Source organism: Heterodontus francisci, chromosome 27 (genome assembly GCF_036365525.1).
Source record: "Heterodontus francisci isolate sHetFra1 chromosome 27, sHetFra1.hap1, whole genome shotgun sequence".
Taxonomy (NCBI): domain Eukaryota; kingdom Metazoa; phylum Chordata; class Chondrichthyes; order Heterodontiformes; family Heterodontidae; genus Heterodontus; species Heterodontus francisci.
This window is the reverse complement of record NC_090397.1, coordinates 40,836,425-40,857,348: the sequence shown is the minus strand read 5'-3', so window position 1 is coordinate 40,857,348 and position 20,924 is coordinate 40,836,425. Positions and strand designations below refer to the sequence as shown.

At 41.3% G+C, this 20,924-nt stretch overlaps 1 protein-coding gene across 14 annotated transcripts in view; it reads right to left on the bottom strand.

Moving 5' to 3' along the window:
* The window catches only part of LOC137384760 (voltage-dependent calcium channel subunit alpha-2/delta-1), an 891,951-nt gene that overhangs the window by 699,017 nt on the left and 172,010 nt on the right, over nt 1-20,924 (bottom strand). For 11 of the 14 annotated variants that reach the window (XM_068059175.1, XM_068059177.1, XM_068059174.1 and 8 more), the window contains exon 1: nt 7,435-7,983. The exons of the other annotated variants lie outside the window; for them this stretch is intronic. In XM_068059175.1, coding sequence (XP_067915276.1) covers nt 7,435-7,532 — 98 coding nt within the window. In that variant the 5' untranslated portion in view covers nt 7,533-7,983. Of the gene's footprint in view, nt 1-7,434; nt 7,984-20,924 lie in introns of those variants that run through there. 14 annotated transcript variants of the gene reach the window in all.

The following is a 20,924-nucleotide window of genomic DNA, read 5'->3' as shown; positions in this document are numbered from 1 at the left end:
TGAAAAGTACTATATAAATGCAAGTCTTTCTTTTTGGTGATTTGATACAACTGAATGGCTTGCTGGGCCACTTCAAAGAGCAGTTAAGAGTCAACTTGGTGTAGGATTGGGCTCACATATAGGTCAGACTGGATCAGGATGGCAGGTTTCCTAACAGAAAAGATATTAGTGAACCAGTGGACAGCTTCATATCACTTTTACTTATAACAGATTTTTAAAGAACTGAATTCTTAAACTACCCGTGGTGGTATTTGAACTCACATTCACTACATTATTAATCCACTACCATAACCACCACACTTCTGGACTGTATAGGGAGATGTGTTTTTGAAATAATCTCCAAAGTGAAGAAATCTCATCTGAAGCAAAAAGGGGAAAGTGGTCTCGTGTCAAATATTACTGATATTATTACAAGAATACAAGAGAGACATGTCACTTTCTCCTGATATACCAACAAAATGTAAGAAAGTTCAGAAAAAGAAGAGCCCATTCAATCTTTAGGCCCACTCCTTCCACAGACCACACAGAATCCCCCCCCCCCCCAATAGACATTACTCAACTTCAGCGCATGAAGCAAATATCAATGGAAAAATAAATACATGCCAAGTGTCCATGTTTCACAAGGACAGTCAGTGTTTTGGAATTAGTGCCCATTTGTCCATGATTGCAGATGAAAATCAGTGTCTCTTCTCTTCTAGCTGTGCACCTCATCACTGATCCCCACTGCTACCTGATGCTGCTGCCTCTCCAGGAGATGTAACTCTATTATACATTGCAGTGAGGAATTCTCAGAGCACCTTCACCCCAGAGCATCAGAGGTATTAAGTAGGAACCAGGCTTATCAATGAAAGGGGATGGGAATAGGTGTCAGCAAGAGTTGGTAGGAAGGGAGAGAAGATGGCCAGCATGAAGTGAGGGAGAGCAAGAGAAAAGTGCCAGGGAGACTCAGGGGACAACGGAGGTTGATATTGACAAAGTGAAGTGGAAGAGGTGGTGGAGGATAATAGTGCTGGTCTGAACTTCGGGGAGAAAGGAAGAGCTGAGTCAATGTGAACTGAGAATATGTGAACATACAAACATATGAATTAGGAGCAAAAGTAGGCCACTCAGCCCCTTGAGCCTGCTCCGCCATTCAACAAGATCATGGCTAATCTGATTGTAACCTCAACTCCACTTTCCCGCCTACCCCTGATAACTTTTCACCCCTTTGCTTATCAAGAATCTATCTACCTCTGCCTTAAAAATATTCAAAGACTCTGCTTCCACTGACTTTTGAGAAAGAGAATTCCAAAGATTCACGACATCAAAGAAAAAGTTTCTCCTCATCTCTGTCTTAAATGGGCAACCCCTTATTTTTAAATAGTGACCCCTAGTTCTAGATTCTCCCACAAGGGGAAACATCCTTTCCACATCCACCCTATCAAGATCACTCAGGATCTTAAATCAAGTCACCTCTTACTCTTCTAAACTCCAGTGGATACAAGCCTAGCCTGTCCAACCTTTCCTCAAAAGACAATCTGCCCATTCCAGGTATTAGTCTAGAAAATCTCTCTTAACCGCTTCCAATGCAGTTACGTCCTTCCTTAAATAAGGAGACCAATAATTTACACAGTACTCCGGATGTGGTTTCACCAATGTCATGTATGACTGAAGCATAACCTCCCTACTTTTGTATTCAATTCCCCTCACAATAAACAATAAAATTCTATTAGCTTTCCTAATTACTTGCTGTACCTGCATACTAACCTTTTGCGATTCATGCACTAGGACACCCAGATCCCTCTGCTTCTCAGAACTCTGCAATCTCTCACCATTTAGATAATAAGCTTATTTTTTATTCTTCCTCCCAAAATGGGCAATTTCACATTTTCCCAGGTGAGGAAAGAGAGTGTCTGCTGGAATTGAGAGCAGGAAAATTTTCAACATGAATAAGGAGGTAGAGACTAAAGGCGGCAGCAAAATTTGTGAGCTGGAGCGAGGGGGAGGAGCACGAGCGTCAACTGGGGAGAAATGTGTTTGTGTAAAATAAAGAGTGTGAGGGATAGAATGTCAGTGTGAACAGCAGAGGGGAGAAAACTGCCAGCATGAAAGGGAAGGGATGTGGGAGGTGGTGGTGGTGGGGCGGGGGGGAGAGGGGGGTAGAAGAATGGCAGTGTGAACTGCAGAAAGAGAGGGAAAGCAATGCTGGCATGGATAGAGGGTAAAGAGTGCTTCTGTGAGCAGGAGGAAGCAGAGAGGAAGAGTACCTCTGTGTTACTGGGACAACATATAAACAATCTTCAAACAATATAACATCAAATTCAGTAACAGTGAGTACCAATACATATCCACAATAGCATTCAAATCCCCTGCAAAAGGGAAGGGAAAATCCCCACAGCTTTTGCTAAAAGCTTCCACTATACAAGTGATGGAACGTTGGATATATCTCCAGCCAAAATTCCAACAAGCCTGTGTCCTACTGCACTTTCAGTGCAACTACATCATAAGTTTATATGTCTTTGAATTGTCTGTCTTTGTGAAGCTGCTGGCCAGCTTTTGATAGTTTTCGAGTCTGGCATATGCATAAACCTCTATGAAAATGAAAGTCACTGGCCATCAAATGTTATGAAACAAATCTTTGTGAGACCAATCAAATCTTACAACTAAATTCTTCAACTCTGGCCAGTGGCATTCCACAGGCAACATAACCATGGTCCCTGCAGTACACAAACAAACAGCATTTGATCATTCATATCTATCTGTCTGCTCATAGCCTTCAATTATATTCTGAAACAAATATTTATTCGGCTGTTTAATTTTTAGAAAGAGCCTTTGCTCAAACAACATTCTACATATCCCTACTCTATTAGAAAAATATATTTTAAACTCTTGTCTTACATGAGAATAGCCCCTCATTCAACTCCTGACTCTATCCCTATGATCGATAAGTCGAAGATTGAGTCACCAGCACAGATGTGTCCACCTATAGCACTGCTGTGATGTTAGAAGGACAGCTTCTGATATTGCCCCCTTTTCTGTTACAGTGTTCATTTATATCGACTTTAACTGTCAAAATCATAATGTTACTTTGCATTATTATTTATACAGCTATATTTTCAGGCAACTTTCTTTACTCAAATGTAAGCTGTCTTATACTAATAAAGTCTGGAAAGCACAGATGGATGGGGCTGATCCATGCCAGTGAGCCTTACTAACTAAAATTCAACAAACATTTTTCTTCTCAGTATGGTTCCTTTTTTTAAGAAAGCAAGTTAAAATACTCAGGTACTGTGCCCTCAGTTCTGAGAATTGTGCCAGTTTATACTCTGCAGTTGCCCTAGAGCAGGTATCTATATGATAATGAATTATTGCTCCTGTCCTGTACCTGTAGCAACAACAACTTGACTTCAATAGCATCTCGAGCATAATAAATGCCCCAAGGCGCTTCACATGAATGTCAGCAAACAAAATTTAACACTGAGAGACATAAGGAGATATTAAGTAGCCAAAAGCTTGGTCAAAGAGATAGATTTTAAGGACTATCTTAAATGAGGAAAGAGAGGTAAAGAAGCAAAGAGATTTAGGGAGGAAATTCCGAGCATAGCACCTAGGCAGGTGAAGCATGGCCACCAAGGTGAAGTGACAAAAATCAGGGATATGCTGGAGGTCTGAATTAGAGGAGTGCAGATATCTCAGAGGGTTATGGGGCTGGAGGAGTTACAGGGATAGGGAGGATGAGGCCATGGAGGGGTTTGAACACAAGGATGAGAATTTTAGCACACATTAATATCAAGTAGCCTGAGAACTGAGAGTAGTTTGGTCTTTAAGTCTTTCTCCACAGCAACTTTTGTTTTTAATCAGTTTCATGGTAAATGTAACTGGGCAGTTTCTTAGCCGTAGTGCTACACAACCTCGAACCTCAAGACTGATCCTAAGAATTATCTTCTTTAATATTGCAAAAAGTTAAAGACAAAAAAAATTCTGACCAATATTATGTAAATAAAACTTGAAGTAAATTATTTTGATCAAGCTTCCAGCTGTGAAATATGAAAGCATAAAAGTTAGTCTTTTCCAAAAATGCCTTCTCTCCATGCTTACCTTCCTGTTTAATCACAGTTCCACCTAATAGAAAGTCCATGTCTGTAAATACTGACACGAGTGATAATTTATACATAACAATCCATAGTTTCTTTCAGGTTTATTTTTAATTAGTTATGTACCTTCAATGCACAAACTCCTACTTTTGAAATATTACAGCACCTAGGTTGTTTGAAACGATGTAACTTGCAAGTTTTGTCTAGTGTTTAAAATACTAGAGCATCAAAAGAAACTGGGGCATTCACTTTTAATGTAGTTAGAAATTTATTTCACATACGCAAAGGATTAGAAAGCTGGCCTGCTATAGTGCCTAAGGGGTTAACACTGGTGCACCGACAGTGTCATTGATTGCTAGGACCAGCTGATGACTTCTCTGCTACTATATTTAGGCAACTCAGAGATGGCAGGAGAACTCATTCCTAAAATACAGATCTGAACACTAGCGCTAGCGAACAGGTTTAAAAATATACCACTGCAAATTAGCAGGGACAAAATGATGGCCCCATTCCTACAAGCACTACTAAGACATAGCATCTGTGGTTAGCTACAATCACACTCTTTGCATTCACACCATCAAAGTTGATACGATTTCATGTGGAAACAGCCAACGGAGGCTCCTCTAAATAATATGCCAAAGACGGTACTGAGATAACCTAAGCACAGCATATGGTCAGCAGCTGTCATTGAAGGCTCCCTTTGATATGTAACCTTAACTCTTCAAATACTTGTTCAAAAACAAAGCTTTTTTAAAAAAAAAGACCATGTGAGAGAAATTGGACTTGGTCGCGCCCGTTTTTTGGGTGAAATATTTGCATCGGGATTTCTTGTGCCCGTTCCCTCCGGAAGTGTGCCTCCTGCCAAATTGGAAGCCAGCAACTTCCAAGTATCCGGGATGCTTGCCTGAAACGGACGTTAGGTGCCTTGAATATACAAATTAAGGTCCCTACACCAGTTTTCGGACCCCGATCCAAATTCATTACCAGATGGGCAGAGATGCACCACACGTGCCCTTAAAGGGACTGCACTGCTGGATGCCAGCCACAAAAAGGGGAACAATTTTCATTCAGCCCAGGTTCAGTTCAGTTTCATGTCTGTGAAGGTAGAAATTATTTGTATGATGTTTTATTCCTTAGCCTTCCTAGACCACATCGATATCATCTATGGTCAAGAAGGAGTGCAGATGACCTGCTGCTCAGGCCTTTTTCAGTGCCGCCGTACCAAATAAATTCTCAAACCACAGACTGAATCAACAAGCACTGCTCTCACACACCTCCTAGTGGTCCCCTGTAAGGTTCTGAGTAGCAGAAACCTCATCGGTCTCCATCCATCCTAGTGAGCCTGTTATGGAGGCATGGTAACTTTTTAAATGGGAAATTGAAGAAAAGCTATCTGCAAATCTGCTCATGCTGAATCAAATTAACAATTAAACCGGAATTAATATAAACTGTGGAAATGCAAATGTGTATCTTTGTACTACATCTAGAAATAATACTAGAATTTGCCATTGCTTTAAACTACCAGTAAAAACCAGCACTGTCTTTATGCTTCTGCAATACAAAATTTTATGTTCTACACAAAGCAACAACATCCAAAGTAAGTGGGCCCAAGTTCATCATTTCAATCCAAACATTTACCTTAGGATCCACTGCTTACGCAAATTACTTTTTTTTTAGCAGCAAACTCCAAAATTATTTTAATTAATGCTACAAATCTTAGAAGCAGAAAACACATGGGCCCAAGTTCCTTGGAGGGGCAGGACGAGATGGTTCAAACATGTACGTAAAGCATATTTATTTATTTATTTATAGATACAGCACTGAAACAGGCCCTTCGGCCCACCGAGTCTGTGCCGACCACCAACCACCCATTTATACTAACCCTACAGTAATCCCATATTCCCTACCACCTACCTACACTAGGGGCAATTTACAACGGCCAATTTACCTATTACCTGCAAGTCTTTGGCTGTGGGAGGAAACCGGAGCACCCGGCGGAAACCCACGCGGTCTCCCTGCTACCACTCAGTTTTATTTTACCAATGAAATGATTCTATCGGTGACTGAATACGCCTGCAAAACCATGTCTCCACAGGCTCCTGTAGCGCAGCACAAGATTTGTTTTTTTATATATATAGAAAGAAATGACCTGCTGGGACTGTCAATGCTATGAAAAAAGAATGTCACACTCTGGATTAGAATGTGTCTGAGGTTGCATTGTAAAACCAGCCTGGTCCTGTTACACCTGTGACATTCAAACATAAATGTGCTCCACCTCAAGAGCAACTCGTTTAAATTAAAGCCTCGGGGCTATTGCTGATGCTTCCTCACTCAAAGCGTTAACTGCATCACCTTAATGAACAAATCACAAAGTTAAAGGGACCTTTATTCTGGGAATGGGGTAGGGGAGGAGGCGGGGGTAGAAATAATAGCCCATTGTCATCACAATATCAGACTCCTTAGCAATGTTGCAAATATGATATTCTACCTCCAACAAAAAGGAAATCAACTGTATGTCAAAAACTTAAAGAATTCCTACATCCTGGCTAAGTATATAATTCTGGACATGAGCGTTCTGTTACATTCCTGTTAGCAGACCTGGGTTTTTCTTTGGTGGTTGGGGGGGGGGGGGGGGGAGTGCTAAGGGAGGTTGTAAATGTTATCCTCGCCACGTTAACATCACATGCAAGTGACGCAACAATGCATTTCAACGTAGTTTACATAATTGCACCTTCTGTTTATCAACAAAGGAGAAATTTGTCAAACACTTCTTAATGAAGAAGGCAATGCGCCTTTAATACGACTGTGCATCATCGAAAGCTGGCGGGATCAGTCCCACTGACAGCAGCCAAAGCAAACCTTCTTGTACAATCCCTCTAAATACAGACTTTTTCCTAACTTTTGCAACAAGTTTCTTTGAACAATATGATTGCCCAAATTCTGATGGGAAAATTCAGCAATCCCCCAATAAAACATGGCAGCCCATCCTGAATCACATACTGCCATCGTTTTAATCTAAATATCTGCTTTAAAGATAACATTAAACTTTTGGGCGTCTTTTTTTGTTCAGCAAAGGCTTGAAAGTCAAATATGGATATACACAGAGGTCAACCAAAGGAAGAGCGTCTATTTAAATGTTGTAACACTTCTCGAAATCACTGATCTACTAAATGCATCAGAAGATTTCTCCCTCTCTCTCTCCACAGCACGCTCTTTAATCACTGAGATGCACCGTGAGATACAGTAAAGCCCCATTATAACACGTCTTATTGGCAAGGACCGCGGCCACAGTCAGACACACTGGGCACTGCACACACAGTTACAACAAGGACAAGCAGCAAACTGCTTTATTGTTACTTACTCATTAGCTTGAGGAAAGCTTTCTTGCGATGTACAAGATAGCATCAGGCACAACTGTATAACTGCTATTAGACTGGCTGAGCTCCTGCAAGCAGCCATCTTCCACCGTGAAAATATTTTACAAAACACACAAAGTGGGAGGGAAAATAAATAAATCCAAAAAAAAATAAAGAGATCTGTCCCAGGTTAATATCAGGAAGATGAGATCGGGGGAGAGGGAGGTTCCAGGAATAGGTTCACAACAGCAACAAATTCTAATAATCCCAAACTATAACATTAGCAGCTGATCTGAAGAGCCGCCATCAGCCCGGGTTCGATCTCCAAACAGCTTAGTTTTGTTTTTGTTTTTTTTTTCTTTTTCTTGGGTCGGGATTTATCCAGGGGTTGTGCAAACTGCTGGTGATCGCCACTGTCCTGAACTCTCAGCCCCCTCCTCCTGCCTCCCTCTAAAACCAGTTTCATCAATCCCCTTCGGTCCCCCTCGATCCCGGACTAATTTCCATACAAGGAATACCAGGAATATACACACACACACACACACTCAGTCTCCTCTCGGGGAGCCAGTGGCTGATTGCCTGTCACAGAAACATCGCAGCCAAACCCTGGTTTATATCGACGCCGTTAAAGCGAGGTGCTGCGTGCTGAAGTGACGCTTTTAAAACATTCGCAAGGCGGGTTCTCCACTTAGGCTTTGGCTTTCTCCCTCGAAAGTCATTTTATGAAAAGCAAACAAAGACTCTTAATTACAGTCTATAGATCAAAATGTGAACTCCACTCCCACCCATCGTCTCCAAATTTCAACTCTGACGAGCATTTTAAACCTTGAAACCAGCAGTTCTGCTTTTATATATAGTTACTGGAAATAATATCAAAGCTATATTGCAGTCGTTCATTTTTTGATATGGGTAACTTCCACTTTGCACTGTGTAGCTGCAGAGTACAGAAGAATAAGACATTTTTTGGGGAGGCTCAATTCCTGCAAGAACAAGGGATAGAACTTCCCTAGAAACATTACTTATGCATATTGTACATAAGGAAGGTCTGATTAATTAAATTTAAAAACTGAATGCCTTAACAGGCTCGAACAGCTGAATAACCTGCTCCTACTCCGAGGTTCTGTGGCAGAGGCAATACCTTGAAACGGTACTAGTTTGGAAGATTTTAGGCAGTCTCAGCTCCTCATAAAATCTGCTCTGAAACTTTCACTTCAATGCTGCCATGTTCACCCTGAAAGGAATGTTATCCTCAGCAGATACTATAGCCTAGAAATTAGTTTTGGTGATACCAATGGAGGAACGCTTAATAAATTTGTATGAAATTCCGCTATTACTTTAGTAGAAACGTTAGTCCATTTAAAAGCATCAGGTTTAATGCTTGTGTTAAAACAGCAGAGAGGAGAATGTTCTGGGAGTGTTTGTCCACGAGCATCACCAACTGTAATTACTAGCCTTAATCTCCTGAAATGCAAACGTTTACAAGGCAGTTTTTTTAAATCTTGATTTTCATTAAAAATGAAATATAAATAACAAATTTTCATTGTTTTTTGGGATCAGCAACACATTTATTTAATTCCATCACCAATCACATGGATCCAGCCTTTTCTGGGTAAAAGCACAATAAAGTGTCATTTCCACCCTTTTAAAGAATGCCCCACACGAACTTTTCTGTCTCAGTGAATGTTAAGCTTATTAAGGTGAGGGATGTCATTGTTGGTAAATGAAACACATTCCCCATATTTAGCACTTTATGTCAGTGTAGTGGTAAAGGACAGTGCTCACTCATAGGCACACTGCCAACTATTTCTCCCTTAAGTAACCCTTTCTGCACTGACTGGGTTTCAAACCTTTATGAATATAGAAACATAGAAAATAGGAGCAGGAGTAGGCCGTTCGAGCCTGCTCCGCCATTCATTATGATCATGGTTGATCATCCAACTCAGTAACCTGTTCCCGCTTTCTCCCCATACTCTCTGATCCCTTTAGACCCAAGAGCTATATCTAACTCCTTCTTGAAAACGTACAATGTTTTGGCCTCAACTGCTTTCCGTGGTAGCGAATTCCACAGGCTCACCACTCTCTGGGTGAAGAAATTTCTCCTCATCTCAGTCCTGAATGGTTTACCCCGTATCCTTAGACTATAGCCCCTGGTTCTGGACTCCCCCACCATCGGAAACATCCTTTCTGCATCTACCCTGTCAAAACCTGTTAGAATTTTAGAGGTTTCTATGAGATCCCCCCCCCCCCCCCCCCCACCTCACTCTTCTGAACTCCAGCAAATAGAATCCTAACTGACTCAATCTCTCCTCATACGCCAGTCCCGCCATCCCAGCAATCAGTCTGGTAAACCTTCGCTGCACTCCCTCGATAACAAGAACATCCTTCCTCAGATAAGGAGACCAAAACTGCACACAATATTCCAGGTGTGACCTCACCAAGACCCTGTATAATTGCAGCAAGACATCCCTGCTCCTGTACTCGAATCCTCTTACTATGAAGGCCGACATACCATTTGTTTTTTTTACCACCTGTTGCACCTGCACGCTTACCTTCAGCGACTGGTGTACGAGAACACCCAGGTCTCGTTGCATATTCCCCTCTCTCAGTTTATAGCCGTTCAGATAATAATCTGCCTTCCTGTTTTTGCTACCAAAGTGGATAACCTCACATTATACTGCATCTGCCATGCATTAGCCCACTCACTCAACTTGTCCAAATCACCCTGAAGCCTCTCTGCTTCTTCCTCACAACTCACCCTCCCACCCAGTTTTGTGTCATCTGCAAATTTGGAGATATTACATTTAATTCCCTCATCTAAATCATTAATATATATTGTGAATAGCTGGGATCCTCCCACCGATCCCTGCGGTACCCCACTAGTCACTGCCTGCCATTCGGAAAAAGACTCATTTATCCCTACTCTTTGTTTCCTGTCTGCCAACCAATTTTCTATCCAACACAATACACTACCCCCGATCCCATGTGCTTTAATTTTACACGCTAATCTCTTATGTGGGACTTTGTCGAAAGCCTTCTGAAAGTCCAAATAAACCACATCCGCTGGCTCCCCCTCATGAACTCTACTAGTTACATCTTCGAAGAATTCTGGTAGATTTGTCAAGCATGATTTCCCTTTCGTGAATCCATGCTGACTCTGCCGGATTCTGCAACTGTCCTCTAAGTGCTCTGCTATAAAATCTTTGTTAATGGACTCTAGAATTTTTCACTACTGACGTCAGGCTGACTGGTCTATAATTCCTTGCTTTCTCTCTACCCTCCCTTTTTAAATAGTGGGGTTACATTAGCTACCCTCCAATCTGTAGGAACTGTTCCAGAGTCTATAGAATCTTGGAAGATGACCACCAATGCATCCACTATTTCTAGGGCCACTTCCTTAAGTATTCTGGGATGCATACCATCAGGCCCTGGGGATTTATTGGCCTTCCATCCCATCAATTTCCCCAACACCATTTCTCTACTTATCCTGATTTCCTTCAGTTCCTCTCTCTCCCTAAATCCTGTGTTCCCCAACATTTCTGGTGATATTTGTGTCCTCCTTTGTGAAGACAGAACCAAAGTATGCATTTAATTGGTCAGCCATTTCTTTGTTCCCCATAATAAATTCCCCTGTTTCTGACTGTAAGGGACCTACATTTGTCTTCACCAATCTTTTTCTCTTCACATACCTATAGAAACTTTTACAGTCAGTTTTTATGTTCCCCACAAGCATGCTCTCATACTCTATTTTCCCCTTCTTAATCAATCCCTTGGTCCTCCTTTGCTGAATTCTAAACTGTTCTTAATCCTCAGGTCTGTTGTTTTTTCTGGCAAATTTATATGCCTCTTCCTTTGATCTAATGCTATCTCTAATTTCCCTTGTAAGCCATGGTTTGGCTACCTTTCCCGTTTTACTTTTGCACCAGAGAGGGATAAACAATTGTTGCAGTTCATCCATGCACTCTTTAAATGCTTGCCATTGCCTATCCACCGTCATCCCTTTAAGTAACATTTCCCAATCCGTCATTGCCAACACGCGCCTCATACCTTCGTAGTTTCCTTTACTAAGATTCAGGACCCTAGTCTCAGAATCAACTAAGTCACTCTCCATCTTGATGAAGAATTCTATCATATTATGGTCGCTCATCCCCAAGAGGTCTCACACAACTAGATTGTCAATTATTCCTCTCTCATTACACAATACCCAGATGGCCTGTTCTTTAGTTGATTCCTCAAAATACTGGTCCAGAAAACCATCCCATATACACTCCAAGAATTTCTCCTCCACGGTATTGTGACTAATTTGATTTGCTCAATCTATATACAGATTAAAGTCACCCATAATTACAGATGTTCCTTTATCGCATGCGTCTCTAATTTCCTGTTTAATGCCATTCCCAACATCACCACTACAATTTGGGGGTCTATATACAACCCCCACTAATGTGTTTTGCCCCTTAGTGTTTCTCAGCTCTACCCATACAGATTCCACATCGTCAGAGCTAATATCTTTCCTCACTATTGCATTAATTTCCTCTTAAACCAACAATGCTACTCCACCGCCTTTTGCTTTTTGTTTTCCCTTCCTAAATACTGAATACCCCAGTTGTTCATTTCCCATCCCTGGTCACCTTGCAGCCATGTCTCCGTAATCCTGACTATATCATACCCATTTACATCTATTTGTGTGATTTAATTCATCCATTTTATTTCGAATGCTCCGCGCGTTAAGGCACAAAGCCTTAAGTTTTGTCTTTTTAACATTACTTGCCCTCTTCCCACTATTTCTCACTGTGGCCCTGTTTGATCTGGCACTTGATTTCTCTGCCTATCACTTTTCTTATTCCCCTTACTATCTTTTGTTCTTGTCTTTGATCCCCCCACCTCTGACTTCTCGCAAAGGTTCCCATCCCCCTGCTATTATGGTTTAAACCCTCCTCAACCACTCTAGCAAATACTCCCCCTAGGACATCAGTCCCGGTCCTGCCCAAGTGTAACCCGTCCAGTTTTTACTGGTCCCACCTCCCCCAGAACCAGTCCCAATGTCTTAGGAATCTAAAACCCTCCCCCTCACACCATCTCTTCAGCCTCATATTCATCCGATATATCCTGCTATTTGTACTCTGACTAGCACGTGGCACTGGTAGTAATCCTGAGATCACTACCATTGAGGTCCTACTTTTCAAATTATTTCCTAGCTCCCTATATTATGCTTTTAGGACCTCATCCTATTTTTTACCTATGTTGTTTGTACCAATGTGTACCACAACCACTGGCTGTTTACCCTCCCCCTTCAGAATGTCCTGTAACCGCTCTGAGACATCCTTGACCCTATGTCAGGCAAACCCCCCACCTACCAAGACTGAGGCACCCATTATTTCGCCACATGAACATTAAAACTTAAAATTGCAAGCCCCTAACTGGAAAGACATTTTTGTATAGGAACTAGCAGTTTTGGAACAAAAGGGACCCAGTTATTGCTTCCCCAATACACAGAAGAAGTGGTCAAACCAGTTTTAGTCACATGACTAGCTGGCTGAAGTTTTTTTGAATTTGAACTCCCAACAAAGGATTTGAACAGACAAAGTCATGTGCTCATGGAGTAAAGATCTCTCCTGGAACTGAAGCAAGAAGACCTCTCTCCTGCCTGCTCCCATCTCCTTCCCACAGAACTGAATCTTGTGAAAACAGGTGAAACTCAAAGAGAGAAAAGTTTCCTACATGAACAAGGTTTTAACAAGACTACTGGGCCCCAACGAAAGCAAGACTACTTACAAAAAGAACTAAACCACGAGCTTGAAGCACCATAACAAGATATTGCCTCAAACTGTTCCACCTTATCTTTTCTTTTCTTTTTCTGTCCCTATCTGCATGTGTGTATCGTGTGTGCATGCTAGCGTGGGCGTGTCATATATCTGTAGGCATGAACCATATTAGAGTTTAAGTTTTAATAAAATTTCATCTTTCTTCTTTAAACCTGAGAAAGCCTGTGTGAATTGGTTTCTTTGTCTTTTAATTGGAAAACTGTGAGCAAGGATTCACAAAAAGGGGAGCTCAGAACAGTGTGTTTAAAATTAAACCCTGTTACACTAAGACCAGGTAACGATAGCAAAAGAACCCTCGACACATTTCTCACCTGGTCGTAGCAAATACAAAAATAATACCTGTCAGAAAACATTTTTAAATGATCTTGTTTTAAATGCAGGATTATAAATTTCCTGGGAAAGAGTCATTGCCTGATAAGAAGAGCACTGTAACGTACACGACAATGAAATTTCAAGCTCTTTTTAACAAATTTTGCTGTGTTTTTGTAGCTCATCAAATTGAAGATATCACTCTTTTCTGCCACACAGTATCAATATCAGTCACTCCCAGGAAAGGTCTAATATGGTAATAGGTCCTTTACTCTGCTTCTATAATATTGTTCAACTCAAACATCAGAAGGTTCTTCCTTCCTGCACTTACTACCATTGCTTTCAATAAGAAAGTCAATTTCATGCTGAACTAGGCAGTTTTTTTTTAGTTTAAGCAGAAACCCAACTCACTGCCAGTCATGAGGAAAGATCCCAATACTGACCTGCTTCTTCATTGGAAAAAGATTGGGCAGAAGGGGATGTGATCCATATATTTGAAATGCTGAATGCTATAAATAATGCAGATATAAGCCAGCTATTTTACCTGAATTGTGAGTGAGGAACCGGACACGCAGAGTCAAAATTAATAAACCGTAGGTCAGACTAGAAATTAGAAGATTTGCTTTTCCCTTATAGAGGACTGTGTATTGTGAAATAGACTCCAAGCAGATTAGTATAAAATCTTAGAATGATAAAGTACAAAGGGAGGCCATTCTGCCCATCATACCTGTGCCAGAAGATGAATAGTAGAGTTTGTATCTCTTATGGAGTTGTCTGTGGACAAAAATAACCAAATAGTCCATTCGATGAAATGGGTCCTGTGCAGCCTGGATGGAGTATTACTTGTGAATGGACCCAGACTAGACCTTAACACTGGGGAGGATATATATGCAAGAGTTTTGCTCGATCACATTTGATGATAGAGCATTTTTGTAACATTTTCCTTCAAGAAATTAAATAGGTGAAGTAGATTCCATGATAGCATAAATTGTATTTGGTTTATGGAAACAATTTGGTTAATGGCCTGAGAGGTCTATTTTTAACACTTTTCACTTCCTAACACATTTTCGAATTTAGGGAACTTTGCTTGAAACTTAAGGCACTTTCACATTATAGAAATGCAGCCTGACACTGAGGCTTGGTTCTCCCTCTGTTGACTGTATCCCAGGATGCAGGATTAAAAACTGACAAAAATATAGGTCTATAACTGTTTCACTGACTTGAGGGAGCCAGTTCCTGTGAAATAAATACAGGGACCTGATCCTCCCCATAAACACACATAAGCAGCTCTACAGACACCAATCCTGACTCACAGGATTAAAACAGGAAAGCAGCCCACATGGGTCAGTCTCTCAAAGCAGAATCACAGAACAAGTGTAACAGTAAAAGCCTCTTTAACCAATCTGAAACTCACAATACCTTTTTAATTCATAGCATTCTCTGAATACACTCTTAAACACCATACATAATCTTATCAGGCAATGGTAACTTTAAGTATTTAAAGACGCCTATGGCATTTCTCTATATAATATATTCAGAAATACCATTGGAATGTTTAAATAGTTTAAACTCCCATTCTATGATTAAATTACGGCTTTAAAAGTTAATCAAAATGTTCTAGGTCTTAATATTAGCAATCACTCTACTGTCGTCATTTTTCACTTCTGAAAAATTGAGACAATTGCAATTGCAGCCTGCGACCAAAATTTTAAAAATCCATCACATTCACCACAGCTCTAATGACATTTTTACATTTGCATGATATTTTATTTGCACCGGAAGTGATTACCATGGCCGTATGAAAATAGTTGGCTTCTTTTACATTATTATTTTTAATCATGTAATCGTAAGTTTAAAAATCTAATATGTTCGACTGCATTAAAACTTTTCTTTCAAAAATAGTTTGGATCCAAAACTCACAAGCCCCATACTGAATGTTTTTCCTCTGCACACTTCGATAACACTGTTTCTGCCACAAGTGTTCACATAAACTGTAAAAATGATGGTTCCAGGACTGAACCCTGTGATGCTGTGAATAAACCTTGTGCCATTGTGACACAGATCCATTCACAGGCACTCTTTGCTTTATCTGATTTAGCCAATTGTCAATTCACTTCAAAAGCTGCCTCTTATCCCACTTGTTAGCTTCTGAACTAATTGCTTGTGTGGCTTGAAAGGTCTACTGAAATATAAATATAGTACATCCACAAAGTTTCCATTGTCAACAGAGTCCATAATTTCCTCAGTGAACTGCAGTAAATTTGATAAGTGAGACTTTCCAAGCATAAAGCCATAAGAACGTAAGAATGTAAGAAATAGGATCAGGAATAGGCCATTCAGCCTCTAGAGCCTGCACCACCATTCAATAAGATCATGGCTGATCTGATTGTGGCCTTAACTGCACTTTCCTTCCTGCCCCCATAACCCTTTACTCACTTATCAATCAAAAATCTGTCTAACTCAGCCTTGAATATATTCAATGACTCAGACTCCACTGCTTACTGGGGAACAGAGTTCCAAACACTAACGATCCTCTGAGAGAAGAAATTCCTCCTCATCTCTGTCTTAAATGGTAGACCCCTTAATTTGAAACTGTGCCCCCTAGTTCTAGATTCCTCCACGAGGGGAAACATCCTCTCAGCGTCTAGCCTGTCAAGCCCCCTCAGAATCTTATACATTTCAATAAGATCACCACTCAATCTTCTAAACTCCAATGAATATAGGCCCAACCTGCTCAACCTTTCCTCATAAGACAAACCCCTCATCCCAGGAATCACCCTAGTAAACCTTCTCTGAACTGCTTCCAATGCAAGTATGTCCCTCTTTAAATAAGGTGACCAAATCTGTACACAGTACTTACATAAAAACATAGAAACATAGAAAATAGGAGCAGGAGTAGGCCATTTGGCCGTTCGAGCCTGCTCCGCCATTCATTATGATCATGGCTGATCATCCAACTCAGTAATCCATACCCTTTGATCCCTCTAAACCCAAGAGCTATATCTAACTCCTTCTTGGAAACGTACAATGTTTTGGCCTCAACTGCTTTCTGTGGTAGCGAATTTCACAGGTTCACCACTCTCTGGGTGAAGAAATTTCCCCTCATCTCAGTCCTGAATGGTTTACCCCGTATCTTTAGACTATGCCCCTGGTTCTAGACTCCGCCACCATCGGGAACATCCTTCCCGCATCTACCCTGTCAAGTCCTGTTAGAATTTTATAGGTTTCTATGAGATCCCCCCTAACTCTTCTGAACTCCAGCAAATATAATCCTAACCAACTCAATCTCTCCTCATACGTCAGTCCTGCCATCCCAGGAATTAGTCTGGTAAACCTGCGCTGTACTCCCTCTATAGCAAGAACATCCTTCCTCATATAAGGAGACCAAAACTGTACACAATATTCCAGGTGTGGCCTTACCAATGCCCTGTATAATTGCAGCAAGACATCCCTGCTCCTGTACTCAAATCCTCTTGCTATGAAGGCCAACATACCATTTGCCTTTCTTACCTTCAGCGACTGGTGTACCAGAACACCCAGGTCTCGCTGCATACTCCCCTCTCTCAGTTTATAGCCATTCAGATAACAATCTGCCTTCCTGGTTTTGCTACCAAAGTGGATAACCTCACATTTATCCACATTATACTGCATCTGCCATGCATTTGCCCACTCACTCAACTTGTCCAAATCACCCTGAAGCCTCTCTGCATCTTCCTCACAACTCACCCTCCCACCCAGTTTTGTGACATCTAAATCATTAATATATATTGTGAATAGTTGGGGTCCTAGCACCGATCCCTGCAGTACCCCACTATTCACTGCCTACCATTTGGAAAAAGATTCATTTTTCCCTACTCTTTGTTTCCTGTCTACCAACCAATTTTCTATCCATTGCAATACACTACCCCCAAGCCCATGTGCTTTAATTTTACACACTAGGTAGTGCCCTGCACAGCTGTAGCAAGACTTCCCTACTTTTATACTCCATCCCCCTTGCAATAAAGGCCAACATTCCATTTGCCTTCCTAATTACTTGCTGTACCAGCATGCTGACTTTTTATGATTCATGTACAAGGACACTCAGATCCCTCTGTACTGCAGCATTCTGCACTGTTGTGAACAGGTGAGAAATGGCATGGCTGGTTTTTACTGGTCATCTCCCAACTGACCACAGATAGTGTTTTTGTTTACATTTGTGTTCTAGCCCCTGTGTTTTGCTGGCCAAATAAAGACAGTGACAGGTTTTCTCATGAGTTTAAACAGAAAATTAAATATTTATTGAAGAATGATCACCCAAAATGTTTGCAACATCACCCACACACGCATTTACTCTCTCATGCACACTCAAGAAAAGATAGATAGACGATAAAAGGTAAGAGACGTTATGAGGTCAAGATGTAAAGGGCTGCTGTTTTCAGGAAAAACCTGTGGGATCCTCTTGGAAGGTAAGTTTTAAAGTTGCAGCCCTGTTTGCTGGATGCCTTGCCTTTACTGGGTTGCTGAAATCTCCTGGCAGTCAACACTTCAGTTCAAAGATGGTGCTAGTATTTCTTAGTTCAGTTTTTACAGGTGGAGGAGTTGTTCAATTCTTCTTTTATTTCTCTGCTGCAGTTGGTTGCCAGCTCATCTCAGCAGGGTTCAACTGTCTTAGCTGGAATTGATCTCTCTCTCTCTCAGCCTTATGCTGGAATTCAAGATGGCTTCCGATGTTCTCTCCATGGTTGGAGGTCTCAGACTGATGATCTTGATGACTGATGACTGATGAGTTCCTTTGTTCTCCAAAAAGGTTACCTTTAAAGGTAAATTCATAAAGTATTAGTTTTGCCAATGTGACTTTAGGCTTTCGGTTCCTCAGGGGCTATGCAATGGCTTCTGTCCATATTGATAAGATGAATCACAGAATCACAAAATTTTTACAGCACAGAAGGAGGCCATTAGGCCCAATGTGTCTGCACAGGCTCTCCTAAGAACACTTCACCCAGTGCCATTCCCCCGCCTTCTCCCTGTAACCCTGCACATTCCTACTTTTCTTATTAAACCTGCCTCCACTACACTCTCAGGCAGTGCATTCCAGGCTTTAACCACTCACTTCTTGAAAATGTTTTTCCTCATGTTGCTTTTCCTTCTTTTGCCAATTACTCTAAATCTGTGCCCTCTCATTCACAATCCTTTCACGAGTGGGTACAGTTTCTCCCTATCTACTCTGTCCAGACCCTCATGATTTTGAATATCTCTATCAAATCTCCTCTCAGCCCTCTCTTCTCCAAGGAAATCAGTCCCAACTTCGCCAGTCTATCTTCGTAACTGCAGTTCCTCACCCCTGGAACCATTCTGGTGAATGTTTTCTGCACCCTCCTTTCACATCCTTCCTAAAGCGCTTTGCCCGGAATTGGACGCAATACTCCAGCTGACGCCGAACTAGTGTCCTATACAAGTTCAACAAACCACCTTGCTCTTGTACTCTATGTCTCTCTTAATAAAGCCCAGGATGCTGTATGCTTTATTAATTGCTCTCTCAAGCTGTCCTGCCACCTTCAATGACTTATGCACAATTATACTCGGGTCCCTCTGCTCCTGCACCCCCTTTAGACTTGTACCCTTTACTTTACGTTGTCCTTCCATGTTCTTCCTACCAACATGTATCACTTCACATTTCTCCACATTGAACTTCATCTGCCACCTGTCTGCCCATTCCACCAAAATAAAAGCAAAATATTGCAGATGCTGGAAATCTGAAATAAAAACAAAAAGTGCTGGAAATACTCAGCAGGTCTGGCAGCATCTGTGGAGAGAGAAGCAAAGTTAATATTTCAGGTCACTGACCTAGTTCTAATGAAAGGTCACTACACCCCCAACATCATGAGCTCTTATCTTGTATAGTAACCTTTTATGTGGCGCCTTAAGGAATGCCTTTTGGAAATCCAAATACACTACTTCTACTGGTTCCCCTTTATCCACCCTGCTTGTTACATCCTCAAAGAACTCTAATAAATTTGTCAAATGCGATTTCCCTTTCACAAAGCCATGTTGACTCTGCCTGATTGTTAACTCCTTTTACAAAACTACATGGTCAATTCCTGCTGCTTGGTGACTATAAATAGGAAGACACTGAAAAGAGGTTTCATGCTTCCTGAGAGTGGCTGAGGAGAAATTGACGACTGAGTCACCCTTGCGCATCTCTTTATAGCCATTATAGTGTCACTGGCAAATGGCTGAGAATGGGGCAATATACATTGTGCAAAGGAGCAACAAAAAACTAAAATAAAACAAAAACTGCTGAAAATGGTGGCTAGTGAATAATAGTGGTGGGTGGCTAGTGAATAGTGAGCTCAATTTCTAGCCTTGAGGAGGCTGCAAGTTCAAAGCCCTCAGTAGGGAGTTGCAACAATGGTGAAAGGTGTGGAATGCAGTACACTTACAAAAAGAAGATTTTTATAAAAATTAACCTTTCAGACATAGATCCTTCATCAGTTCTGTATGGGTGGCACTTGAAAATTAGCATATTTTTTCTCCTTTCGGATATTGAAAATCCAGTATATATTTCTAGCAACTTTTGATTTTATTTCTAATTTCTAACATTTGGTGGTTTCTTGTCATCTGTGACGGAGATCATTCTCCCCCAATAGAGCAAAAGGAGGTCAAAATTGCTCACATGCATACAAGAGGATAGGTGTTGAACTCAATGTTATTGAATGAGGTTTCAAGGGATAGATCTTTTTCTTTACCACCTGATCATTAAACATCGCCTGGTTGGAGCACAGAAAGGAATAACTGACTAGGAGGGTCACTCGCCTCTTACAGAACCCCTGGGTTTTGCTTCTGTTAAGCATTCAAAGAAAATCAGCTTTGTGGGAGTGCAGCTTCTTGCTGTGTGGAACATATTAGACACACATTTGGCTGCATTTTACATTGCCACCGCCGAAATCCGACATAAACAATGGCAGTCCGCCGTCGCAGACTGCACATCGCGGAGCCGCTGCAAGATTCAGCGCGGTGGCTCATTTAAATGGCAGAGGCAGACTGCCCACCCCGATGATGTGGAGGGGGCGGGTGATCCATCCCTGGCAATGGCGTCAGCTGCCTTTGTGCAGGCGCTGACACCATTTTTAAAGGGCTTCGAGCCCTTCCATTTAATTTCCATATTTTAAAGACATAGTGATTAAAAATTGATTCAAAAAAATTGAATAAATGTTTCTATCCGCCCCGAATAACCATAGAACATGCCCTCTCTTCCCCCAAAATACTTAACTTTGTGCACCTGACCTTCCGCCCCCACCCCCCAACAGTTCATAAACTGTGAACTTTATCCCTTCCCACCATCCTCTACACCAATCAGATGAGTTTGACCCTGCTCCCCCTCTCCC